We start from the raw sequence: 21,181 nt of genomic DNA on the forward strand, positions 1-21,181 counted from the left end.
AGACGATATTATGAATCACAAACGACTTTGTCGGGTTCTGCGACGTCTCTGGTTCTTCCACTTTCACATCAACCTGAAGTCGACTGAACCGCGCGGTTCTGCGACGTCTCTGGTTCTTCCACTTTCACATCAACCTGAAGTCGACTGAACCGCGCGCTGCCGGCTGCCGGCTGCCGGCTGCCCGCTGCCGGGCGATGGTGCCTCGCGGCAACCGGCGGCATGTCGCAGTTCATGTATTTCAGCGAGTCAAACCAAAGTTCCTTTCCCCCAATTCCTTCCCAACCATGGCTCAGATAACCCCCACGACAGTCTCGTTGTGGAAATACAAGACACGTCAAAGAACCGACAAGAAACACTTGCGTAACAGTGTGTGTATTCACATTGATGTGGACGTTGAAGAACCAGGAACGTCGGAGAACCCAACGCGGTCGTTTGAGATTCATGATATCGGCTCACACAGCTTTTGGCCGTGATAATATATATTATATGATATAGATATCTGTGTAGGCTATATGAAAATATTTAGATATAGAGCTCCAGGACTCCCGTGTGTTCTAGAATATTTACAGATTCACCGGAAACTCGACTGAACGTGGAGGAGTCGTTCACGAATCGTATGTTCGTTCAGAATGGTTTCCGGTAGCGGTAAATCGCATCATGGAATGTACCCCATTGCACGGTTCTCAGCTGAGTCAGTCAGACTCAGGGGAGTTAGTGCTACCGGAAATTCGACTGAACAAACGAACGAAGGAACGATTCGCGAACGACTCCTCGTGGCGAACTGAATCACGCGAACTGGGTCACGGAAACGAATCATTGAATCCACCACTACTTGCCACTCTTGCCGAACTTGGCATCGCTGAATCTGCTCTTTCCTGGTTCACATCCTACCTGACGAACCGCACCTATCAAGTGACATGGAATGGCTCCTTGTCCAAACCTTGCACGCTTGAAACTGGTGTCCCTCAAGGCTCTGTACTGGGGCCTCTTCTGTTCTCTCTCCATACCAGATCTCTGGGCTCGGTAAATGCATCACACAGCTTTTCCTATCACTGCTATGCTGACGACACTCGTCAGCATCGCTATTTCTCTCTTTCCCCTCATCTGATAAAGCCCTGATTGCAAAACACGCATATCGGAATGTCTGGCGGACATCAGCACCTGGACAACTGCCCATCACCTGAGGCTTAACCTCAACAAAACCGAGCTCCTCCTAATCCCATCTCAGCTGGACGTCTGGTACCGCCATCGCTAAGAGCTAGCAAAGGCCGTTCAGCAAAGTCACAACTTCTCTGGGTTTTGGGACCTCAATGGTGTAACGAGTTCCCTGCCGCTCTCAGGACCGCAGAGTCGCTCACTATCTTCCGAAAAAGACTCAAGACTCACCTGTTCAGAGTCCACCTCGACACTGCATAGCCACCCTCCCCCTTCTGGCCACCATTGTACACTGTATTGTATTGTATTGTATTGTATTGTATTGTATTGTATTGTATTGTATTGTATTGTATTATAGTACTTAACTGTGTAGCAACTGCAGTAGCTGCTATCATTGCTGTAAAACAGGGAATTGGTTAGCCTAGCAATTGTTGTACTTGCACATGGTTCTATGAACATCCTTTCTGTACCGACAGCGATATATTGATGCACTTCTCATGACAAATGTACTTATTGTAAGTCGCTTTGGATAAAAGCGTCTGCTAAATGCCCTAAATGTAAATGTAGTTTTCGTTTCCCATGGTGCACCAGGGCCTTGCCAAGCTCCCTAGTTGTCCTCCCACTGCTGCTTTGCCCGTGCTCGTTGGAGCCTGTTGCCTATACCTCTGTTTAAAATAAAACCATATTTTAGTTCAAGTATTTATTTTCTGCTATGCAGTCCATTTTCTGCACCTTGGCCAGTGGCCTTGACACCCCATAACAACGAATTGAGGCTGAGAAGAAACCCCAGCCGAAGCCTACTCCCCCCCCACACACACACACACCCATCCATACAATTAAATGCATAAACTGGACTGACCAGGGTTACCATATGCAACAATAACGGTCTGCCTCTTTCCAGGATTGCATACCTAAAATAAAAACCCAAACCCCTCTTTCCCCTCACCTCCCCAGGGGGACCCACCAACCCCCCTCCCCCTCCATCCTAGAGACCGGAGGCCTGGGCTGCCGCCTTGACTGGCAACTGACTTGAAAAAGTCAGACAATGGTGCTCCATGTTGCCATGCAGGAGATCTTTCGCTGAGTGTGTGCATTGATGGTTGGTTTAACCTGTGCTCTCTTCAATGTGCAAGCCATCATCCACACACACTCCCACAACAAATATTTCACATTGTTGCACTCTTCATGTGTGCTGGGTGTCAGGCTTGAATGGCAAGCTGTATTGATTTTAAATTCTAAAGCTGTAAGCTATTTCCATTCAAGCACTGCCATAACAATGTCAATAACCTGCGCTTACAGGATAGTTTGTGCTGATTAATTTATTGATATGCGATAAAGCTAGGCTATAGAGCCAACAAGAGAAAAAACAACGCAGAGAATGTTAGTATGCCTACAGGAAAGAATTGCTCCGCCATTGAAAACTGTTCCATAAAAGACCCCTGTGTGCCCAAAAAGGCTTCAAATAATTATAACCCTGCAAATTATACTTTGAGTGGGATAATGGGTTTGTTCAATTAAACCAAAAATAAAAACAACTCAATTAAATATTGATGCACCAATGTTACTAGCATAAGCAAAAAAGATTACAAAATTGTTTCCCTTAAATTGCAATGTAATTGGAGTTATTCCATGTCTAAATCCATTATTATATTAATTTAAGCTAGGGACGGCTCTGAAAAAATACTCTAAATCAAAAAGTACGATAAAGTACTGGCAGAAATATGAAACAAATGGTTTAAGGAAAGGTGGAGAAGTAAAATTAATAAACCATTTAATGAGGGCATGTCTGATATCGCTGCTTCATTTGGCTTTGGTTATCAACTGAGACCTACTGTTTTGATATATGGATTGTTTAAATTCAGAAGACAGAAGAAGCTTCTGCTTAAATAGAGAAGTAAACATTTGTTGAGAAATCCTATCCTACGGCCCCTTTGAACATGTGTCTCTACTCTCTTCTAATCTAATGACATTTGCGTGGTAACTATATATATATATATCAATAATCCACTACCCAGATCTAACATACTGGCAAATTAACCTTGAATCAACCTTATTGGCCGATACAAATCAATGCATTCTCTGCTTGAAAGCTAATATGTATTTCCTTAAGAGTTCCTGTATTTATAAAAAATGATATTTCGACAGTGTGTGGCTGTCTCTTCCATGTCCAAACATCACCACCACTACCATAAGCAAAATGCACTTTGAAACGCTTGTAGAAGGGTCAACAGAATTTATTTTTTATTGTTTAGTCGCAGAATTGAGAAGGAAAGGTTTTCACCGTCAACATATTTGTGTCCAACGGCGGAATCAATTCCCATTTGACCCACAACTAGAGGCAATAATCTCATTATTTTTGGTTCTAAGAATAACAGTTTTGATTAATATAATGATTCATATCACACTCTTTATTCTTTATTTTAGTTTTTGACTAATTTGTTTATTATTTTAATTATTTATTTTTCCCCATGTTATATTATTATTGTTGTTGCACTATTGTCATTGTTTTATGTTTGTTTGTAAGCACTTTGGGTCAACTCAGTTGTTTTTAAATGTGCTATAGAAATAAAGTTGTCTTGACTTGCTATTGATCATATGATCAATAGCTCAAGGTTATTTTATCCTAAATAATAGTCATGTATGGTTGTACAGTTTGACATTTACTTTAACATGTACATATTTTGGTTTGTTCTATGACTCAAGATGACAGGAATGACAGAAGGGCATTGTTGCGTTGATTAAGATAAGCCCTTGCTCCAATGTTTTTGTGAAAAGCATTAAATTATTGATTCAGAATTATTTGTTTGTCAACGTGTTTCTATTTCCATGCAGTGGACCTCCAGGAAAATACTATCACATGAAAATACTAATTAATATTCTTTCCAAGTATTGTCACTCCACCTTTTAGTTTTTAAGTGTAATTCAAGAAAATTTAATGGACGTATTTAACAAAATTAGTTAAGCATCTTAAAAAAAAAATATTTTTCCTTTCATGTAAAGCTGTGCAGTAAGCGGGAGGGCGATATGAGCAGCTGGAATATACACTTATGTTCTCACCATTTCTGATGACTACTGTGAAAAGGCCATCCATGCCTTGTGTTTGCTAAGTATTTTGTTGAAGCGCACCAAAGTCCACCCCACTCATCCCCCACCTAAGCCTCTTAGAGCTGCTCTATTGGAGAAGATAATAGCCTGCAGCATATCAAATATATAATCCTTTTTCTGTTCTTCCTATCTCAGGACAGCTGGTGATGGCATACAAAGCATGTTGGACCGATCTGTCTGCCAGCAAGCCTGTTTCTGGCTAATCCTTAAATCAACTATAGGATAATACACACGTCTAGGACTATGAGGCACCAGGAGAAGTGAGTTGTAGAGTGATGGCGCCTTTTGGTTGACACAGTCATCACTTGGTCACTCATTCTATCTCCTTTTTCTCTATCTCACTCTTTCTCGATCAATGTTTCACTCCATCTCTCCCTCTCTCTCTCCCTGTCTCTCTCTATGCCCCTCTTACTCTTTCCGTATCTCTCTCTCTCTCTCTCTCTCTCTCTCTCTCTCTCTCTCTCTCTCTCTATGCCCCTCTAACTCTTTCCGTATCTCTCTCTCTCTCTCTCTCTCTCTCTCTCTCTCTCTCTCTCTCTCTCTCTCTCTCTCTCTCTCTCTCTCTCTCTCTCTCTCTCTCTCTCTCTCTCTATGCCCCTCTTACTCTTTCCGTATCTCTCTCTCTCTCTCTCTCTCTCTCTCTCTCTCTCTCTCTCTCTATGCCCCTCTTACTCTTTCCGTATCTCTCTCTCTCTCTCTCTATGCCCCTCTTACTCTTTCCGTATCTCTCTCTCTCTCTCTCTCTCTCTCTCTCTCTCTCTCTCTCTCTCTCTCTCTCTCTCTCTCTCTCTCTCTCTCTCTCTCTCTATGCCCCTCTTACTCTTTCCGTATCTCTCTCTCTCTCTCTCTCTCTCTCTCTCTCTCTCTCTCTCTCTCTCTCTCTCTCTCTCTCTTTCTCTCTTTCTCTCTCTCTCTCTATGCCCCTCTTACTCTTTCCGTATCTCTCTCTCTCTCTCTCTCTCTCTCTCTCTCTCTCTCTCTCTCTCTCTCTCTCTCTCTCTCTCTCTCTCTCTCTATGCCCCTCTTACTCTTTCCGTATCTCTCTCTCTCTCTCTCTCTCTCTCTCTCTCTCTCTCTCTCTCTCTCTCTCTCTCTCTCTCTCTCTCTCTCTCTCTCTATGCCCCTCTTACTCTTTCCGTATCTCTCTCTCTCTCTCTCTCTCTCTCTCTCTCTCTCTCTCTCTCTCTCTCTCTCTCTCTCTCTCTCTCTCTCTCTCTATGCCCCTCTTACTCTTTCCGTATCTCTCTCTCTCTCTCTCTCTCTCTCTCTCTCTCTCTCTCTCTCTCTCTCTCTCTCTCTCTCTCTCTCTCTCTCTCTCTCTCTCTCTCTATGCCCCTCTTACTCTTTCCGTATCTCTCTCTCTCTCTCTATGCCCCTCTTACTCTTTCCGTATCTCTCTCTCTCTCTCTCTATGCCCCTCTTACTCTTTCCGTATCTCTCTCTCTCTCTCTCTCTCTCTCTCTCTCTCTCTCTCTCTCTCTCTCTCTATGCCCCTCTTACTCTTTCCGTGTCTCTCTCTCTCTCTCTCTCTCTCTCTCTCTCTCTCTCTCTCTCTCTCTCTCTCTCTCTCTCTCTCTCTCTATGCCCCTCTTACTCTTTCCGTGTCTCTCTCTCTCTCTCTCTCTCTCTCTCTCTCTCTCTCTCTCTCTCTCTCTCTCTCTCTCTCTCTCTCTCTCTCTCTCTCTCTCTATTCAATTCAATACAATTTCAATTCAAAAAAGCTTTATTGGCGTGAGAAATATACATTTGCATTGCCAAAGCAGGTGAACAATAAAACAGTCAAAGTGTAAAACATTAAAGGAGACATATTATGGAGTTTTCCCAACAAGTAAACATAGTATTTGAGTTCCAGAAAACATGTTTTTGAAGCTGTTTGCTGGAAATAGCTTTAAGGAAAAAAAATATTGTCTACCGCTATTCCCCTCTGTTTCAGTCCCTTTAGAATGCGCTGTTTCTGGTGTCTGTAGAATTGATGCAAATGAGCTGCTGCCCATTGACCAATGAGCTGTCAGACTGAACCACAGCATGGAGGAGAAGGGATTGTTGCCGTTTGCTGACTCCTGGAGCTCTATATCTATATAATATAGTTGTCAAGTAATAGTGTCACTATAGTAATAGTGCTGTCAAGCGATTTGTTTTGAGCCCAAAAAAAAAAGAAAGCGTTAATCGCGCTATTAAAAAATCAACGCCGTTAAAATTGGTTTGTGTTAACGACGTTAATAACACGTTGAACTGACAGCACTAAATATAACATAATAATAATATTATACACGGGTATTTATATAATCTATATAATATCACGGCCCAAAGCTATGTGCGCCTCGAATGATAAAGACTGTCTGACATCTCTGGTACTTCCAAAAGTAAAGACTCGTAGTGGGGGATATTTCGGCCATGGTTGAGAAGAATTGGGGGGAAGGAACTTTGGCATTGACTCTCCATGAACCGCGACATGGAGAAGAAAAGGATTGTACTCCGGGAGCTGAGCTGCCGGACTGCAGCCCAGCTCCTCGCGCCGGAGCTGCCAGCCGCCGTCGAAGCCGTCCGGCCGCAGTCCAGCAGTGTACTCCGGGAGCTGAACTGGTGCCGAAGCTAGGCAGCTCCAGCGGACTAGCAGCTCCGGCTGGGGTAGCTCGGCGGCAGTCCGGCAGCTCAGCTCCAGGAGTACAATCCCTTTCTACTCCATGTCCACTCCTCCCGACTTCCCTTCGGTGGCAGCTCCGGCGGGGTGAGCTCGGCGCCAGAGTACGGAAAGCCAAGAAGGCCACAATCCGGCCCTAGAATGGCGCGGTAAAAGTGCAAAACCGCACGGAATCCGTACGGTTTGGCAAGAATTCCGTACGGAATGACTAATAGCCGCGGCTATTAGTCATTCACTCCGGCTATTAGTCATTTACTCCGGCTATTAGTTATTCACTCCGGCTATTAGGTATGCAGAACGAGCCCCTCCCTCTTCTTTGCTTGACCACTAAGTTTGAAGGCTGTCTAACCAATCAGAGCTGCAGTGCCTCCATGTTTCGCTGTAACATAAAGCTGTGTTGTCTTTACTAGTTTCACTACAATGTAATGACCACGATTAGCTAGTGGAAAATACATTTGTGTCTAGTACAGTGATATATTTGTATATGTTAGGCTATAGGCCTATATTGAGATGGCAGTGTGCGAAATACCCGACAATATTCGGGGATGTCCTCATCCCCAGATTGTTCTCGATATGCAGTAGCCATAGGCCATAACATTACATAACATGAACATGAACTGAATAAATGCCAGGTATATAGCATATCGGAGACGGGCACACAATCAGTGCATTTGCAAATGAGAGCATGCAGTATGACCGATCTTGTGACATGTGGTCGGAGAGAGTCGTGTGTGTGTGTGTGTGTGTGTGTGTGTGTGTGTGTGTGTGTGTGTGTGTGTAGAGCAAGTTGTTGAAGGAAGTGTTTCTACTTGACGTTACAATATTTCATGGATGCAAGCAAGCCAAGACAATCAATCTATAGCCTACATGACAACACACACACACACACACACACACACACACACACACACACGCACACACACGCACACACTTTAAACACACTGGTAAAGCAATAGGAGCCTGCATTGGCTAAAGTTGTTGCGATGCACGTTATTTTATAACAGGGAGGGGCAAAGTTGTGCATTGCAATTCTGCTGAATTATTTGGAGGACTTATAGCCTACTTGTAGTGAAGTATTTTTAACAGTGTGTGGAATCTACAGCTGATCACTTTCACTGGCTAAGCAAAATGAATCCCGAAAAGTTGAACCTCTGAATTGATCCTGAAAGCCTATGTCCTAGAATAATTAATTTGTATTCCGTTTTAGGCCATCTCACTAAAGGTCACTTAAATGTAGCCTATTTAAGCTCACCATGTCCAGTATTCAGAATGAAAAGCATTTATTCACAAATACGTTCTATTTTTTTGACAAGCGGAGCCGACAGTCACGTGCAAGTATGCAAATTGGCCATGTGCGCCAAACAGAAGATAGACGCAATGACTGATTGTTGTGCATTGTTGTGGATATGTAGGCTGTTTAGTTGTGGTTGTTTGTGGTCTTAGTGAAACCTTGCCTTGGAGTTGGAGAAGTTGGAGTGATTGTGTGAATGTGCCAGGGAGAGCGCACCTGCTGTGGTGATGTTGGGCTTGTAATGGGCGTGATCAATGATGTATCTGTCTGATCGTATTAGCTGTAGATGGAGGGTTAAATAATGTCACAAGATCGGTCATACTGCAGGCTCTCATTTGCAAAAGCACTGATTGTGTGCCCGTCTCCGATATGCTATATAGGCCTACCTGGCATTTATTCAGTTCATGTTCTTCTGAGTGCGCAAGAACGGTGCCAATTATTGTCGTGTTTGCATTGTAGGCCTAATGCACAACTTTGCCCCTCCCTGATATAAAATAACGTGCATCGCAACAACTTTAGCCAATGCAGGCTCCTATTGCTTTACCAGTGTGTTTAAAGTGTGTGCGTGTGTGCGTGTGTGTGTGTGTTGTCATGTAGGCTATAGATATAGATTGATTGTCTTGGCTTGCTTGCATCCATGAAATATTGTAACGTCAAAACACTTCCTTCAACGACTTGCTCTACACACACACACACACACACACACACACACACACACACACACACACACACACAGGGCCGTCGGACTGCGGTGACAAAGGGGACAGTTGTGGGGGGGCCCAAGGCAGAGGGGGGGCCCAAAAAAATATATATATATATTTTTAACCCTTCGGCCAGTCCGCCCCCCCCCCCGTCAACAATCGCTCCGGACCCCAACAATCGCTCCGGACCCCCCCCCCCCCCCCCCCCCGTCAACAATCGCTTCGGACCCCCCCCCCCCCCCCCGTCAACAACCTGGCGCAGGGGGGCCCATCAGTACCTATGGTATAGGGGCCCAGGATTTGGTGCTACGGCCCTGCACACACACACGACTCTCTCCGACCACATGTCACAAGATCGGTCATACTGCATGCTCTCATTTGCAAATGCACTGATTGTGTGCCCGTCTCCGATATGCTATATAGGCTACCTGGCATTTATTCAGTTCATGTTCATGTTATGTAATGTTATGGCCTAGCTGGCTACTGCATATCGAGAACAATCTGGGGATGAGGACATCCCCGAATATTGTCGGGTATTTCGCACACTGCCATCTCAATATATAGCCTAACATATACAAATACATCACTGTACTAGACACAAATGTATTTTCCACTAGCTAATCGTGGTCATTACATTGTAGTGAAACTAGTAAAGACAACACAGCTTTAAGTTACAGCGAAACATGGAGGCACTGCAGCTCTGATTGGTTAGACAGCCTTCAAACTTAGTGGTCAAGCAAAGAAGAGGGAGGGGCTCGTTCTGCATACCTAATAGCCGGAGTGAATAACTAATAGCCGGAGTGAATGACTAATAGCCGGAGTGAATGACTAATAGCCGCGGCTATTAGTCATTCAAAACCGTACGGATTCCGTACGGAATTCTTGCCAAACCGTACGGAATCCGTACGGATTCCGTGCGGTTTTGCACTTTTACCGCGCCATTCTAGGGCCGGATTGTGGCCTTCTTGGCTTTCCATACTTAGCAACCGGACACGCTTACCGGACTACTTTTACGGAGTGATAACAAAGACGTGAATCAGGCAATAAATCCACTTTCCTTGACAGCGGTGAAATTCGGTGTGTTTAAAAGTACCGACGGAGCTCAGTGGACCAATTGCAAACTACTGCGGCTGCTCTAAATTAAACCCCAATCTATTCGTAATAAGTGTATACATTGCGATTAAAACGGACTACACCACCTCTTCTATTCGGAATAGAATCTATGCCGAACAGATAATTGTATTCCGAGTGAGGCGTATACATGATCATTTTCTGTTCCGCATAGAAATCTATGCGGAACAGATGTGTCCATGTAAACGCGGCTAGTGAGTGCCGTGCACTGCATCCTAGCCCGCGGAATGGAATTCCTCGCCTGTCCTGAGCATTTGAAGGTAATGTGTGTTTCCCCATTCTCCAGGTAAAGTTTATCCACACCAATTCAACTTCTAATTAATTTAATGTATGCTAAAGGCGATTGAGATGCTCTCTCATGGTGTGTAGAAGCATTTTACCCGATTATTTTAGATTTTACTCTGTCCTAAGCGAAGCTTGATACAAATGATTAAAACTGACATTTGAACCCACTTCATAACGTTGAACAGGGGGTTTCCTTTTCGGGGTCGAAGTTGCAACACTACTCAATTCAATCTCGGAGATAAAGCATTTTTATTTGATTAGCAGCCTGCATCTACCTGGCCTAGACAATTTAGGCCTACTTAGTCTCTCATATCACAGCGATGAGGCTGCACAGATTAGTCATATCCTTTAGTGTAAAAAATTGAAAAATAAAATACAATGTGATAACGTTTATCATAGTATTAAAAAAAAACGTTTCAAAAAATGAAACGTCAGTGAACTGCGTCCATGGGGGCGGAGCCATAGGGAGGATGTCATACTGTTAGAGCGGATGGGAGAGGACGTCTATTTGAAGAAACGAAACTAAAAGTTCATAGAAACCAAAAGCCAACCGACGTGTGAGCAGTTCTCTCTTCGAGTAGAACAATAAAACACATTTTGGAACAAATAGTCTGACAAGCCATAGCAAGGTGAGTCAAACAGCACAACTTTAAGAGAAGTTAAAACCTTTTCTTCCCGTTATGTAATTAGAAAAATATAGGAATCAAGTAAAATCATTAATGTATCAAACTTGTCTTCTGTGTATAGGAATGGCCTCTGCTAAGATTTCCTGGTCTGAAGATAACTTTTCATGTTCCATCTGTCTGGATGTATTCAGCAACCCAGTTTCCACACCATGTGGACACAACTTCTGCAGAGCCTGTATTTCTAATTTCTGGGATGAACAAGTCCGGTACAAATGTCCTGCTTGCAATGAGATTTTTCACACTAGACCTGATCTACGTGTCAATATGCTCGTATCGGAGATGGCTGCTCAGTTTAGAATGACCGTACAAGTAAAGGAGCAGCCTTGTGTTGAACCAGGAAAAGTTCCATGTGACGTCTGTACTGGGACCCAGCTGAAGGCCGTGAAGTCATGCCTAGTGTGTTTCACCTCTTACTGCCAAACCCACCTGGAGCCACATGATAGAGCGGCAGGCCTGAGGAGACATCTGCTGGTTGAGCCTATGGTCTGTCTGGAAGACAGGATGTGTAAGAAACACAATCAACTACTGGAGCATTTCTGCAAGAATGAACAGGTGTTTGTGTGTCAGTTCTGCACAGAGACAAACCACAAGTCACATCCTGTTGTACCACTAAAGGAGGTATATGAATTGAAGACGGCCAAGCTGGGGAAGATGGAGTCTGAAGTTCAGCAGATGATCCAGGAGAGACAACAAAAGATTAAAGACATCAGAGAAACAAGGGTCCGCAGCAAAGCAGACGCAGACAGAGAGATAGCTGATGGTGTGCAGGTCCTCACTGCTCTGAAGCGCCGCGTGGAAAAATGCCGGGATGAATTCCACCAAACGGTTAAAGAGAAACTGAAAACCACAAATAAACAAGCTGAAGACCGCATCCAAGAGCTGGAGAAGGAAATAGAAGATTTGATCAAAAGGAGCAAAGAGCTGAAGCCACTCTCACACATCGAAGACCACTTCAACTTCCTCCAGACCTTCAGATCCCTGAAGGATCCTCCACACACCAGGGACTGGACGACGGTGGAGGTCCATCCTCCGTCATACGTAGGGACCTTGAGGAGATCCCTGGATCAGCTGGAGGAGACACTGAACATGGAGATGAAGAAGCTTCGTGACGTTGAACTGAAGAAGGTCCAGCAGTATGAAGTAGATGTGACTCTGGATCCTGATACAGCTGACCCCCGTCTCATCCTGTCTGAGGATGGGAAACAGGTCCATGATGGCATTGTTTGGCAGAAACTCCCAGACAACCCTAAGAGATTTATATGGAGTTTGTGTACTCTCACGAGGAAGAACTTCTCATCAGGGAGATTTTACTTTGAGGTCCAGGTTAAAAACAAGACTGGATGGTGTTTAGGAGTGGCCAGAGAGTCCATCAACAGAAAAGGTGTGATCAAATTCACGCCTGAGAATGGCTACCTGAGTATTGCATTTAACAAGGACGGGTTGGTATTTAATAATAACCCTGTGGTCCGTCTCCCTCTGAGAGCTGAGCTCCAGAAGGTGGGGGTGTTTGGTGATTATGATGAGGGTGTGGTCTCCTTCTATGATGTGGAAGCCAGGGTTCATATCTACTCTGCTACTGGCTGCACCTTCACTGGGCCTCTCTATCCATTCCTCTGCCCAGGTCTCTATAATTATGAGGGCATAAACTCTGCCCCACTGATCATCTCACCTGTCAATCAAACAGACTAGGACTTTGTTTGATAATAAAATAAAACCACCAAAACAACTAATCTTGTTTCCTGATTAAACCTCTACCATGGGAGATCTGAGAGCGCTGCATTCATATCATACTGTTCACTGTCATTTAAGGAAAATAAAATAACCCTTGCTGTTGTTAAATATAACCCATTATACATGATCAAATTACATGAAATATATTGTTCATATTGTTCATATATAATATTCATGTCAATTGGCTCTAACCCTATACAATTGTAACGGTATAATCTGTATTATGTATGAATTTTTCCAAAGTTAGTTACGACCATAAATTAAGTAGTACATCACCCTACAGTGCATTTTAATGTAATGATTTTAAGCAGAACTTTTTACATCTTCACTCTTGCAGGCCAGAGTAGCTGGACAATGACAAGCAGCATACCAAATGAAAAGCTTAAATTGGGGATATTGCCAATTATTTCGCCGCCTGTACAACATTTATATTGTTTTTGCCAGTGAGTACTTTTCGTGTTCTTTTTTTGTAAAATATACTTACCTTGATTCTTCCCACGTACTGTCGTTCCAAGCCCGCCTGCCAAGACCTAAAGCCACCCCTTGTCAAATGTTCTAGATCCGCCAGAGTCTCTTCACACCAGATGATGTAGTGAGTAACAACCTCAGTACCCCCTCCCAGTCTCTAGACAAAACCAGTAAGCCCCTCCCAGTCTCTACTGTCAAAACCAGTTATCCCCTCCCAGTCTCTACAGTCAAAACCAGTTAGCCAATAATATCAATAGGGATGTAAAGCGTCATGGTCCACTGAATTTTTACGTGCTCTTCAGAGTACCCTAACAGAGGTATAATTGTGTTATTAGCTCTGGTGGTGCATTAAACATACTTTGGTCAGTAGTAGTGTTTTGTTAAGCATGCAATCATTACAATAACATAGGATGATAAGTAAAAAGTTGTTTTAGGGTTTGGTTAACATTCAAGGTCACGGTTAGTTAGTAGCTCTATGTCCATTGTGCAACAAAACTGATAATTGCAATTATTTTGCTTGTTATTGTGATTATTATCTTATTATGAAACCAAATAATGTTCTGTGCTGCCTACTGTAGATAAAAAATAATAAAGCAATTACTGAGCTGTAAGTAGCCAATGGTTTGAATTGAGATTTTATGTAACATGCTTGTCTAGATTATCATATTGTCATATTGTCGTGTGTAGAGTCATCTGCACTTCATAGACTCCCATCAACATGGCCCAAGTTGAGTAAGGATTCGGTGCTCGTTTAAAGGGGACATATTATGAATACAACACTTTCCCTGGGGTGTTGTTTTGGGCCTCTGGTCCTCCCGCACGCACACAAACTTTCAAAAAAGTCTGTACATGAGTTTTTGAGTGAGCATTTCTGAAAGTACCCCGCCTACACAGTAAAATGGCCAGTGTTAATTATTTGGTGTTACAATTTTCATAGTTGATTAGTGTTGATTAGTGTACAGTTTAGAGTTGTTTGACCAAAAACATTCACCCATAGTGTAATTTAAACGTTCAGCCTAGCATTCTATGTGGGTGTAAATATTAAAACGCTTGGGCGGAGTAATCACCTCATCCGGTTTCTGCATGCGTGGTGAAGAAGAGGACCGTTGACGCCGAGAGACGGACGCCATTGTTGAAGGCCGGCAGCGCAAGTTTGAAGGTAAAATTAATTTGTTGAAGGCTAGAATATAAACCACCCAACACAATAAGTATCGTTTAATATCATTTTGTGTATTTTCATTATAACGTATTTTACCCACTTAGACATATATTCGAGTTGTTAGCCGTCAAACTCTGTAGCTTGCTAACTAGCTAACGCTAGCTTCTAGGTCGCTAACGTCACTAACGGTATAGACTTCGTCGGCTATCTGATATTGTAAATTATTCGGTATGATCAGATTTATGTATTTTAATGTAGAAAACCGCTATACATATAAACTACGAGTCAGCAACATCTTAAACCTTCTTGAATTTGGAATAATAACTTATTTTTTTACCACATTGAATTTCACCCAACTCAATGACTGGCTAGCTAGTTCTAGCCATAGACATAATTCTATATGTCTATGGTTCTAGCTGCCACGAAGCTAACGTTAGACATTGCTAGCATAAGTGGTGGCTAGTGTTAGTACTAGAACTTCGTCTGGGATTGGTGTGAACTTTACGTAAATGGTAGTTATGAATTGAACAATCGTTTTACCAGCGAGGCTAACGGTAGCATAATTTGCTTTTGCTGGACGAACTTTAAGCAAAAAAGCTAGGCTAGTTGACCGTGCCGCCACATTTCCCTGGCTTTAGTAACCATGTGCCTTAGCTGTTAAGTTAGCAACTTTTAAGACCAGCGAGGAGACGGTTGGTAGTAGATGTTATTTTCTCTAAACTCTGTGTATGCATTTGTTAATGATAAGCATGTCGAATTAATGTTTGACCATGTTTTAAGTAAATTGCAAACTATTAGTTTGCTCAATTAGTGTCTTATTGAATAATGAACAGTATTGCAAGTAATGTGGACTCCTGCACCAATGAAATCCTAGATTTGGTTTGATTTATCAACAGGTTATGCATAATGCTCCTCAAAGTGGAATACCATGGACTTAGAAAGTACCTAAAACTACAGCCTGGATTTTCATATGGAAGTTTCATTGAAGAAGGTGAGCCTTTATGTGACCTTGTAGAGCTTGTAGTAGAGAGCGGTATTGCAGGGGCATATACGAGGAACATTAAGTGCAAACAATAGCCCATTTTGTGCATTGCATTGGTATCCAGCCAAAAGCTTAAGTATGATATCTACAATTGTGTGATATAAGAATTCTGTTGTAAGGAGAGCTCCTGTTGCTCGCACACTTCTGCTTTTAGGTTTATGCACCTCTCTTAATGTTCACAATTATGAGTTGATGGGGATCAAATGTCATCGTGTCTTTTTCAGTCAAGAACAAATTTGGGATCCCTCAATCAATTGAGTTGCTGTTCCTTGATGACTCTGATACTGTGGTGGATGAAGAAGTAATCCATGACATCCTTGAAGCCAACCCAAACATATGTCTGTTGGCCAAAGATTTTGAAAGTACTTTAAGGGTTATTAAGTGTTTCCAAGTCTATCCTAGGCTGTGCTAAGATGGTAGATGTGGCCCTATTCTGTGTGCCGTGAAGAACCGTGTAGTGTCGTTAGGTATCGTTCTGTACTATGTTGTACAAAAGTTCCTGCTTTTTTTTTCTGCATGATATGAAAGCCTGGGAACCTTCTGCCAGGTTGCCTGTTATTTGTCGCAAGTGTTGGAGAATATAAGGGTAGTCTGTGTGATGAACTGAGATATATTTCTGCATCCATATATAATTGAAAATTAAATAGGAATTGTTTTCTTCAGAATTTACACCAACAGGTTCTTCTACACCAAACTCTTCAAGAGATGCTCAGTCGCTTGATGTAGAAATGTCATCTTTGAGCCAGGCACATCAGTCCAGTGTTGCAGAGGGCGCCCACACTTTTGCCGCAGATGATGCTGCAGAAATGGCCAAAAAGGTGGGATTTAAAATTGCCCTCATTACTAATCTAAATCTTCAACTGTCCAGTCTGGGGTCTTTTCTAAAAGCATAGTTGCATACTATGATAGCAACTTCCTTTGTAGCGTCACTGCCCAAAGTGAGTCCATAGATTTGAGTTGTGCATGCACAAACACTCATACGGTATACGTTTCATACAGACTCAGATTTGGTAGTGATGTATTTATGGAAGATGCATAATAATAATAATTCATTGAATTTATTTAGCGCTTTTCTAGACACTCAAAGACGCCTACAGTGAAGGGGGGGGGGGGGGGGGGGGGGGGGAACCTCACTAACCACCACCAGTATGTAGCACCCATTTGGTATGGTATGCATGGTAGTTAGCAACTATGCTTTTGGTAAACGGACCACTGCACAGTTTGTAGTACATGGTACTGTCATATATACATCAGTGAACATCTTATAATTTGACCCTCTCAGTATGATGGTTCGCATGTGAGTCTGTATGAAGAAGTTGTATTGTGTTCTGTGTTTACATGCTCATCATTTTGCTTGTTTAACTTTCAATTATAGATAGTCCAGGAGGCTCTGGAGAAGAATGCTGGCGGGAAGATGTAATAGAGGAGTATAGAAGATCCAAGACCTTGACGCACAACACAAGAAGACATCTTGTGAATATCCTTGTCAGCCACATGGTTGAAAAACATGGGTATGTTTTTCTTTGAATAAAGCATAATAGGCCAAAAACTAGACTAAACTAGCCCAAAACATTACGGGCCCTATTTTAACGGTCTGAAACGCAAGTGGGAAAGCGCAAAGCGCAAGTAGCTTTGTGGGCGGTTCTACGGCGCTATCGCTATTTTACAGGCGGATAAATGACGCTTGCGCCGCGGCGCAAGCGTCAAAAGGGTTGGTCTGAAGCAGCCTAATTACCCGTAGGTGTGGTTTGGGCGTAACGTGCAACAAACCAATGAGAGTGCCAGCTCCCATCCCCTTTAAGAGCCATGAGCGCATTTGAATCGGACGAGTTGATATTTTGACAGCGCGTCTGCAGTCTCCGATGAGACAGATGCACATGAATTTGCAAATGGCTTAGTTTATTGCCAAATAATGTGGCCTAATTCACACATGGAATAAGGGGTTTTCTTCCACAACTTCAGAAATACTGAGTCCTCAAATAAATTTCGGCAAAGAAAACGTATGATAGGCTATAACATATGATATGCGGCAACTGTGGTTCTATTTAATGATATAGCCTACGCAATACATTATAAACATTGTTTCTTATCAGTATTGTATGCTATCCTAATATGCATGTGTCCCCGCGGTAATAGACATTGCCATTGATTGTATTATGCGTTACGTGTTTAGTTTGCCCAAGTGAAGGAGTTCAAGTACCTCGGGGTCTTGTTCGCGAGTGAGGGAACTATGGAGCGTGAGATTGGCCGGAGAATCGGAGCAGCGGGGGCGGTATTGCGTTCGCTTTACCGCACCGTTGTTACGAAAAGAGAGCTGAGCCGCAAGGCAAAGCTCTCGATCTACCGGTCGATCTTCGTTCCTATCCTCACCTATGGTCATGAGGGTTGGGTGATGACCGAAAGGACGAGATCGCGGGTACAAGCGGCCGAGATGAGTTTTCTCAGAAGGGTGGCTGGCGTCTCCCTTAGGGATAGGGTGAGAAGCTCAGCCATCCGTGAGGAACTCGGATTAGAGCCGCTGCTCCTTTACTTAGAAAGGAGTCAGCTGAGGTGGTTCGGGCATCTGGTAACGATGCCCACTGGGCGCCTTCCTTGGGAGGTGTTTCAGGCACGTCCAGTGGGGAGGAGACCTCGGGGAAGACCCAGGACTAGGTGGAGAGATTATATCTCAACACTGGCTTGGGAACGCCTCGGGATCCCCCCGTCAGAGCTGGTCAATGTGGCCCGGGAAAGGGAAGTCTGGGGCCCCCTGCTTGAGCTGCTCCCCCCGCGACCCGACCCCCGATAAGCGGACGAAGATGAGATGATGATGAGAGTGTTTAGTTTGCGTGTGTTTAAACAGAGCACACACGCGCGCCCGCATTCATTAATTCTTTTTAACACTCACTCGCGGTAAAACAATGTTTTTCACGATCAAATAGGCCTACTCATCAATCCTAAAAGTTATGGGCATGTAGGCCTACACGATGTCTGTGTCAAGAAAATATGTGTTTGCTGTACGGTGTTTGCAGATGCATTGATTAAAAAGTAGCCTACAACTTATTACCGCTGCATCAGCTGTTCTTTCCCAAATAATTTACCAAGAATGTGCGGCTAGGTAGATGAGAGAAGCAAAGTGTATGCGCGAGGTGCACAAGCAATCCGTAAGCATCGCATGCGCATGTATGCTTGCGCCCTTAAAATAGCATCTGAACAACGCGCCACTGACTTTAAACCAGGTATTTCCTGGTCAGTAGCGCAATGGTATTCAGAGACGGCAAAATACCGTTTGCGCCAGAACACGCCTCCTCCTTCCGCCGAACCGCCCCTTGGGGCGCAAGATCATTCCCTAATTTACCGGCGAGCGGCGCAGGTGGCAAAAGAGCGCTCTGCGCCAGTTGTAAACTAGCAACGACACATGCGCCAGTGACTAAGTCACTTGCGCCGGATGCAAGATAGGGCCCTACATGTTTCTATTCATGGGTCTAGAACGGGTCATGCATCCCAAAATGTCCAATGTTAACATTAAAATTTATGTTCAACATGGCCAAGCCTTAAAAAAAAAAAAGTTGGTATCGTTCAGAGGAGGTGGGTACATTGTAGGGTCCTCTAGTTTGTAGCCTATAACTTAGCCTATAACCTAATGTAATGATTTTAGCCTATAACTAAAATCATTACATTAGGCCAACAGCTAGGCCTGGTTGAATGAGATGATACTGGATAAGATTTGTTACGCCATGAGTTATGAAATTAAGTGAATGGATTTGGTTGAATGTTCTCCTTAAATGAAAATAGTCTGTTAGGCCCTCGCTCAATATGGCGGAAGTAATATTGTTGAGATTATGAGTTAAAATTTTCAACAAGATTTTATGGTTGAACATTCCTATGTATAACGTGGTCACGCTTTGTAAAGGCTGTGCATTCAGGCTGTGTAAATGCTCTTCTATTTTGTTACTAATGTTTGTCTGTATGCATTTTCCAACTCCCCATAGCAGAATCCCAGTTCGAATGCAAAGAGAAAAATACGGACTTGGCATTGTGACCCTGTTTCCAAATCTCAGGGATCCTTTCTCCACCAAAGGCTATGTAAGATTTCTCTTTTTCATCTAGTATAATGATCAGAGGTATGATTAACAATTGATTTTGATAGACATAGATCTGATCTATATGATTTCACAGGAACACTTCTATGATGGTGCAAGTGGAACTGGCTACCTGGCATGGCGCCTAAAAACTGTGCAGAGAAAAGTTACAAAAAGGTCGGAGAACAGCCCTCAAGGTGCCTTGCAGGGAGGACCCAGCCTGAAGAGGAGTTTCACAGCAGAGCAACAGGCAGATGGTGATGCAGTCAGAGAAGCCATATCGTTACTTCTACATCCCAGTGATGATTCAGTGATCCGCAGCAAGATGAGGGAGACGTTTCAGCATCGTCATCAGCTTGTCCATAATCCAGAGATGACCACTGAAGTCCTAAAAATGTATCCAAGATTTTTGGATGTGAAGGGATTGGTACGTGTATCTGCTAATATGTGCACATAATATGTTTTTCTTTTGCTTTTGGATATACTAGTGGTTGCCCGTAGCGTATGCTTGCCTGTAGCGTGTGCTTGCTGTAGCGTGAAAATGCAGCGAAAAGTAAAATTACCATTACCATCCAAAAAACTTCAAAATCAAGGATGCACACCATTGTGCCATACTCAACCCATATCCAAAATTGTAGGTCGATCTGACAAACAGTCAGCGCGATATGCGAGCCACAGACACAGGTGACAGACGGACAAACAGACGCTAATTACCTCATGACTGAAATTATTTGTTTGATTCCCCTCAGATAAATCAAGATTTCACACTCCTGTTTGGAGCGGAAACCTCCTCCAAGTTATTAGAGAAGTGGGACTCCACCTTCAAATGCAAAATCATTGAAGAAGCAAGATGCTTGACTCAGACTCACACTGTACGCCACCTTCTGATGTCTGCAGAGAACCAAGACGCTGAACCAAGCGCTGGTAAGCAGATTTACAGTATATTTCATTGTAGTTTCAAACAAAACTGTACAACAGCAATTCAAAAAAAGTTGGGACATTGAGCAAATCGTAAATAAAAACAAAATTAAATGAGATTTAGAACATACAAGCCACACAGTTAATGTGTAATAGTACAAAGACAATATTTAAGTTATTGAAAAAGAACAGTTTCATTCTTTTGGGGGATAAATCATTGTATGCATTAATTTCAAATTCATGGGAGCAACACATCTCAGAAAAGATGGGACAGGGGAAATCACGCGCAAGACAAGTTGGGTAAACAACCAATTGGGTTAACCAGCAAGGTAATTGTGTATAGAAAATAATATCCTTTCAGCCCAAAAGCTGCCCAACCCAGATGTTTAAGGTGCCCATGCTAATGTCACAAATGCACACCAGCCCTTCTGTTGTCCTGAGTTCATACACAATTAGGTAGCCAGTTGACCTTTCAAATCTGTGAAATGTATTTACTTGTCTTGACTTAAGCATTATTCAGCATGTGTTGCTCTTTGTTACCCTGGTCCTAACTTTTCTGAGATGTGGAATCAAATTTGAAGTATCTATCTTCTATCTATAAAGCACAAAATGTCTGTATGTGGCACCCTCTCATGGCCCTCACCCTGCGATACTGCTCTCGGCCATAGATGTTTTACACAATGTCTAAAGTTTGTTGGGTTAATTGTTGAAGACAACAGACTTAATTATCTTTCTCCTTAGAATGGGACACGGATGTAGCTACTCTACTGCTCTTAATACACCTCCTCCCACCACAACCTGTCGGCA

The 21,181-nt window shown here is 43.2% G+C and overlaps 2 protein-coding genes across 2 annotated transcripts; both read left to right on the forward strand.

Moving 5' to 3' along the window:
• The first annotated feature begins 10,800 nt into the window (after positions 1–10,800).
• On the forward strand, positions 10,801–13,808 carry LOC115548387 (E3 ubiquitin-protein ligase TRIM39). The gene is made up of 2 exons (XM_030362971.1): positions 10,801–10,938; positions 11,057–13,808. The coding sequence occupies exon 2, from the start codon at positions 11,059–11,061 to the stop codon at positions 12,682–12,684; it is 1,626 nt and encodes a 541-aa protein (XP_030218831.1). The 5' UTR covers positions 10,801–10,938; positions 11,057–11,058; the 3' UTR covers positions 12,685–13,808.
• A 3,056-nt stretch (positions 13,809–16,864) lies between these two features.
• On the forward strand, positions 16,865–20,561 carry LOC115548391 (uncharacterized). Its single transcript, XM_030362980.1, has 4 exons — positions 16,865–16,906; positions 19,367–19,460; positions 19,554–19,883; positions 20,206–20,561. The coding sequence occupies exons 1-4, from the start codon at positions 16,890–16,892 to the stop codon at positions 20,458–20,460; spliced, it is 696 nt and encodes a 231-aa protein (XP_030218840.1). The 5' UTR covers positions 16,865–16,889; the 3' UTR covers positions 20,461–20,561.
• The last annotated feature ends 620 nt before the right edge of the window (positions 20,562–21,181 follow it).

The sequence above is a fragment of the Gadus morhua genome, chromosome 8 (genome assembly GCF_902167405.1).
Source record: "Gadus morhua chromosome 8, gadMor3.0, whole genome shotgun sequence".
Classification (NCBI taxonomy): Eukaryota; Metazoa; Chordata; class Actinopteri; order Gadiformes; family Gadidae; genus Gadus; species Gadus morhua.

Coding starts and splice junctions, on each gene's coding strand:
- LOC115548387 (XM_030362971.1), top strand. CDS start 11,059: ATGGCCTCTGCTAAGATTTCCTGGTCTGAAGATAACTTTTCATGTTCC.
- LOC115548391 (XM_030362980.1), top strand. Junction 19,461..19,553: donor CTTTCTCCACCAAAGGCTAT/GTAAGATTTCTC, acceptor ATGATTTCACAG/GAACACTTCTATGATGGTGC. Junction 19,884..20,205: donor TTTTGGATGTGAAGGGATTG/GTACGTGTATCT, acceptor GATTCCCCTCAG/ATAAATCAAGATTTCACACT.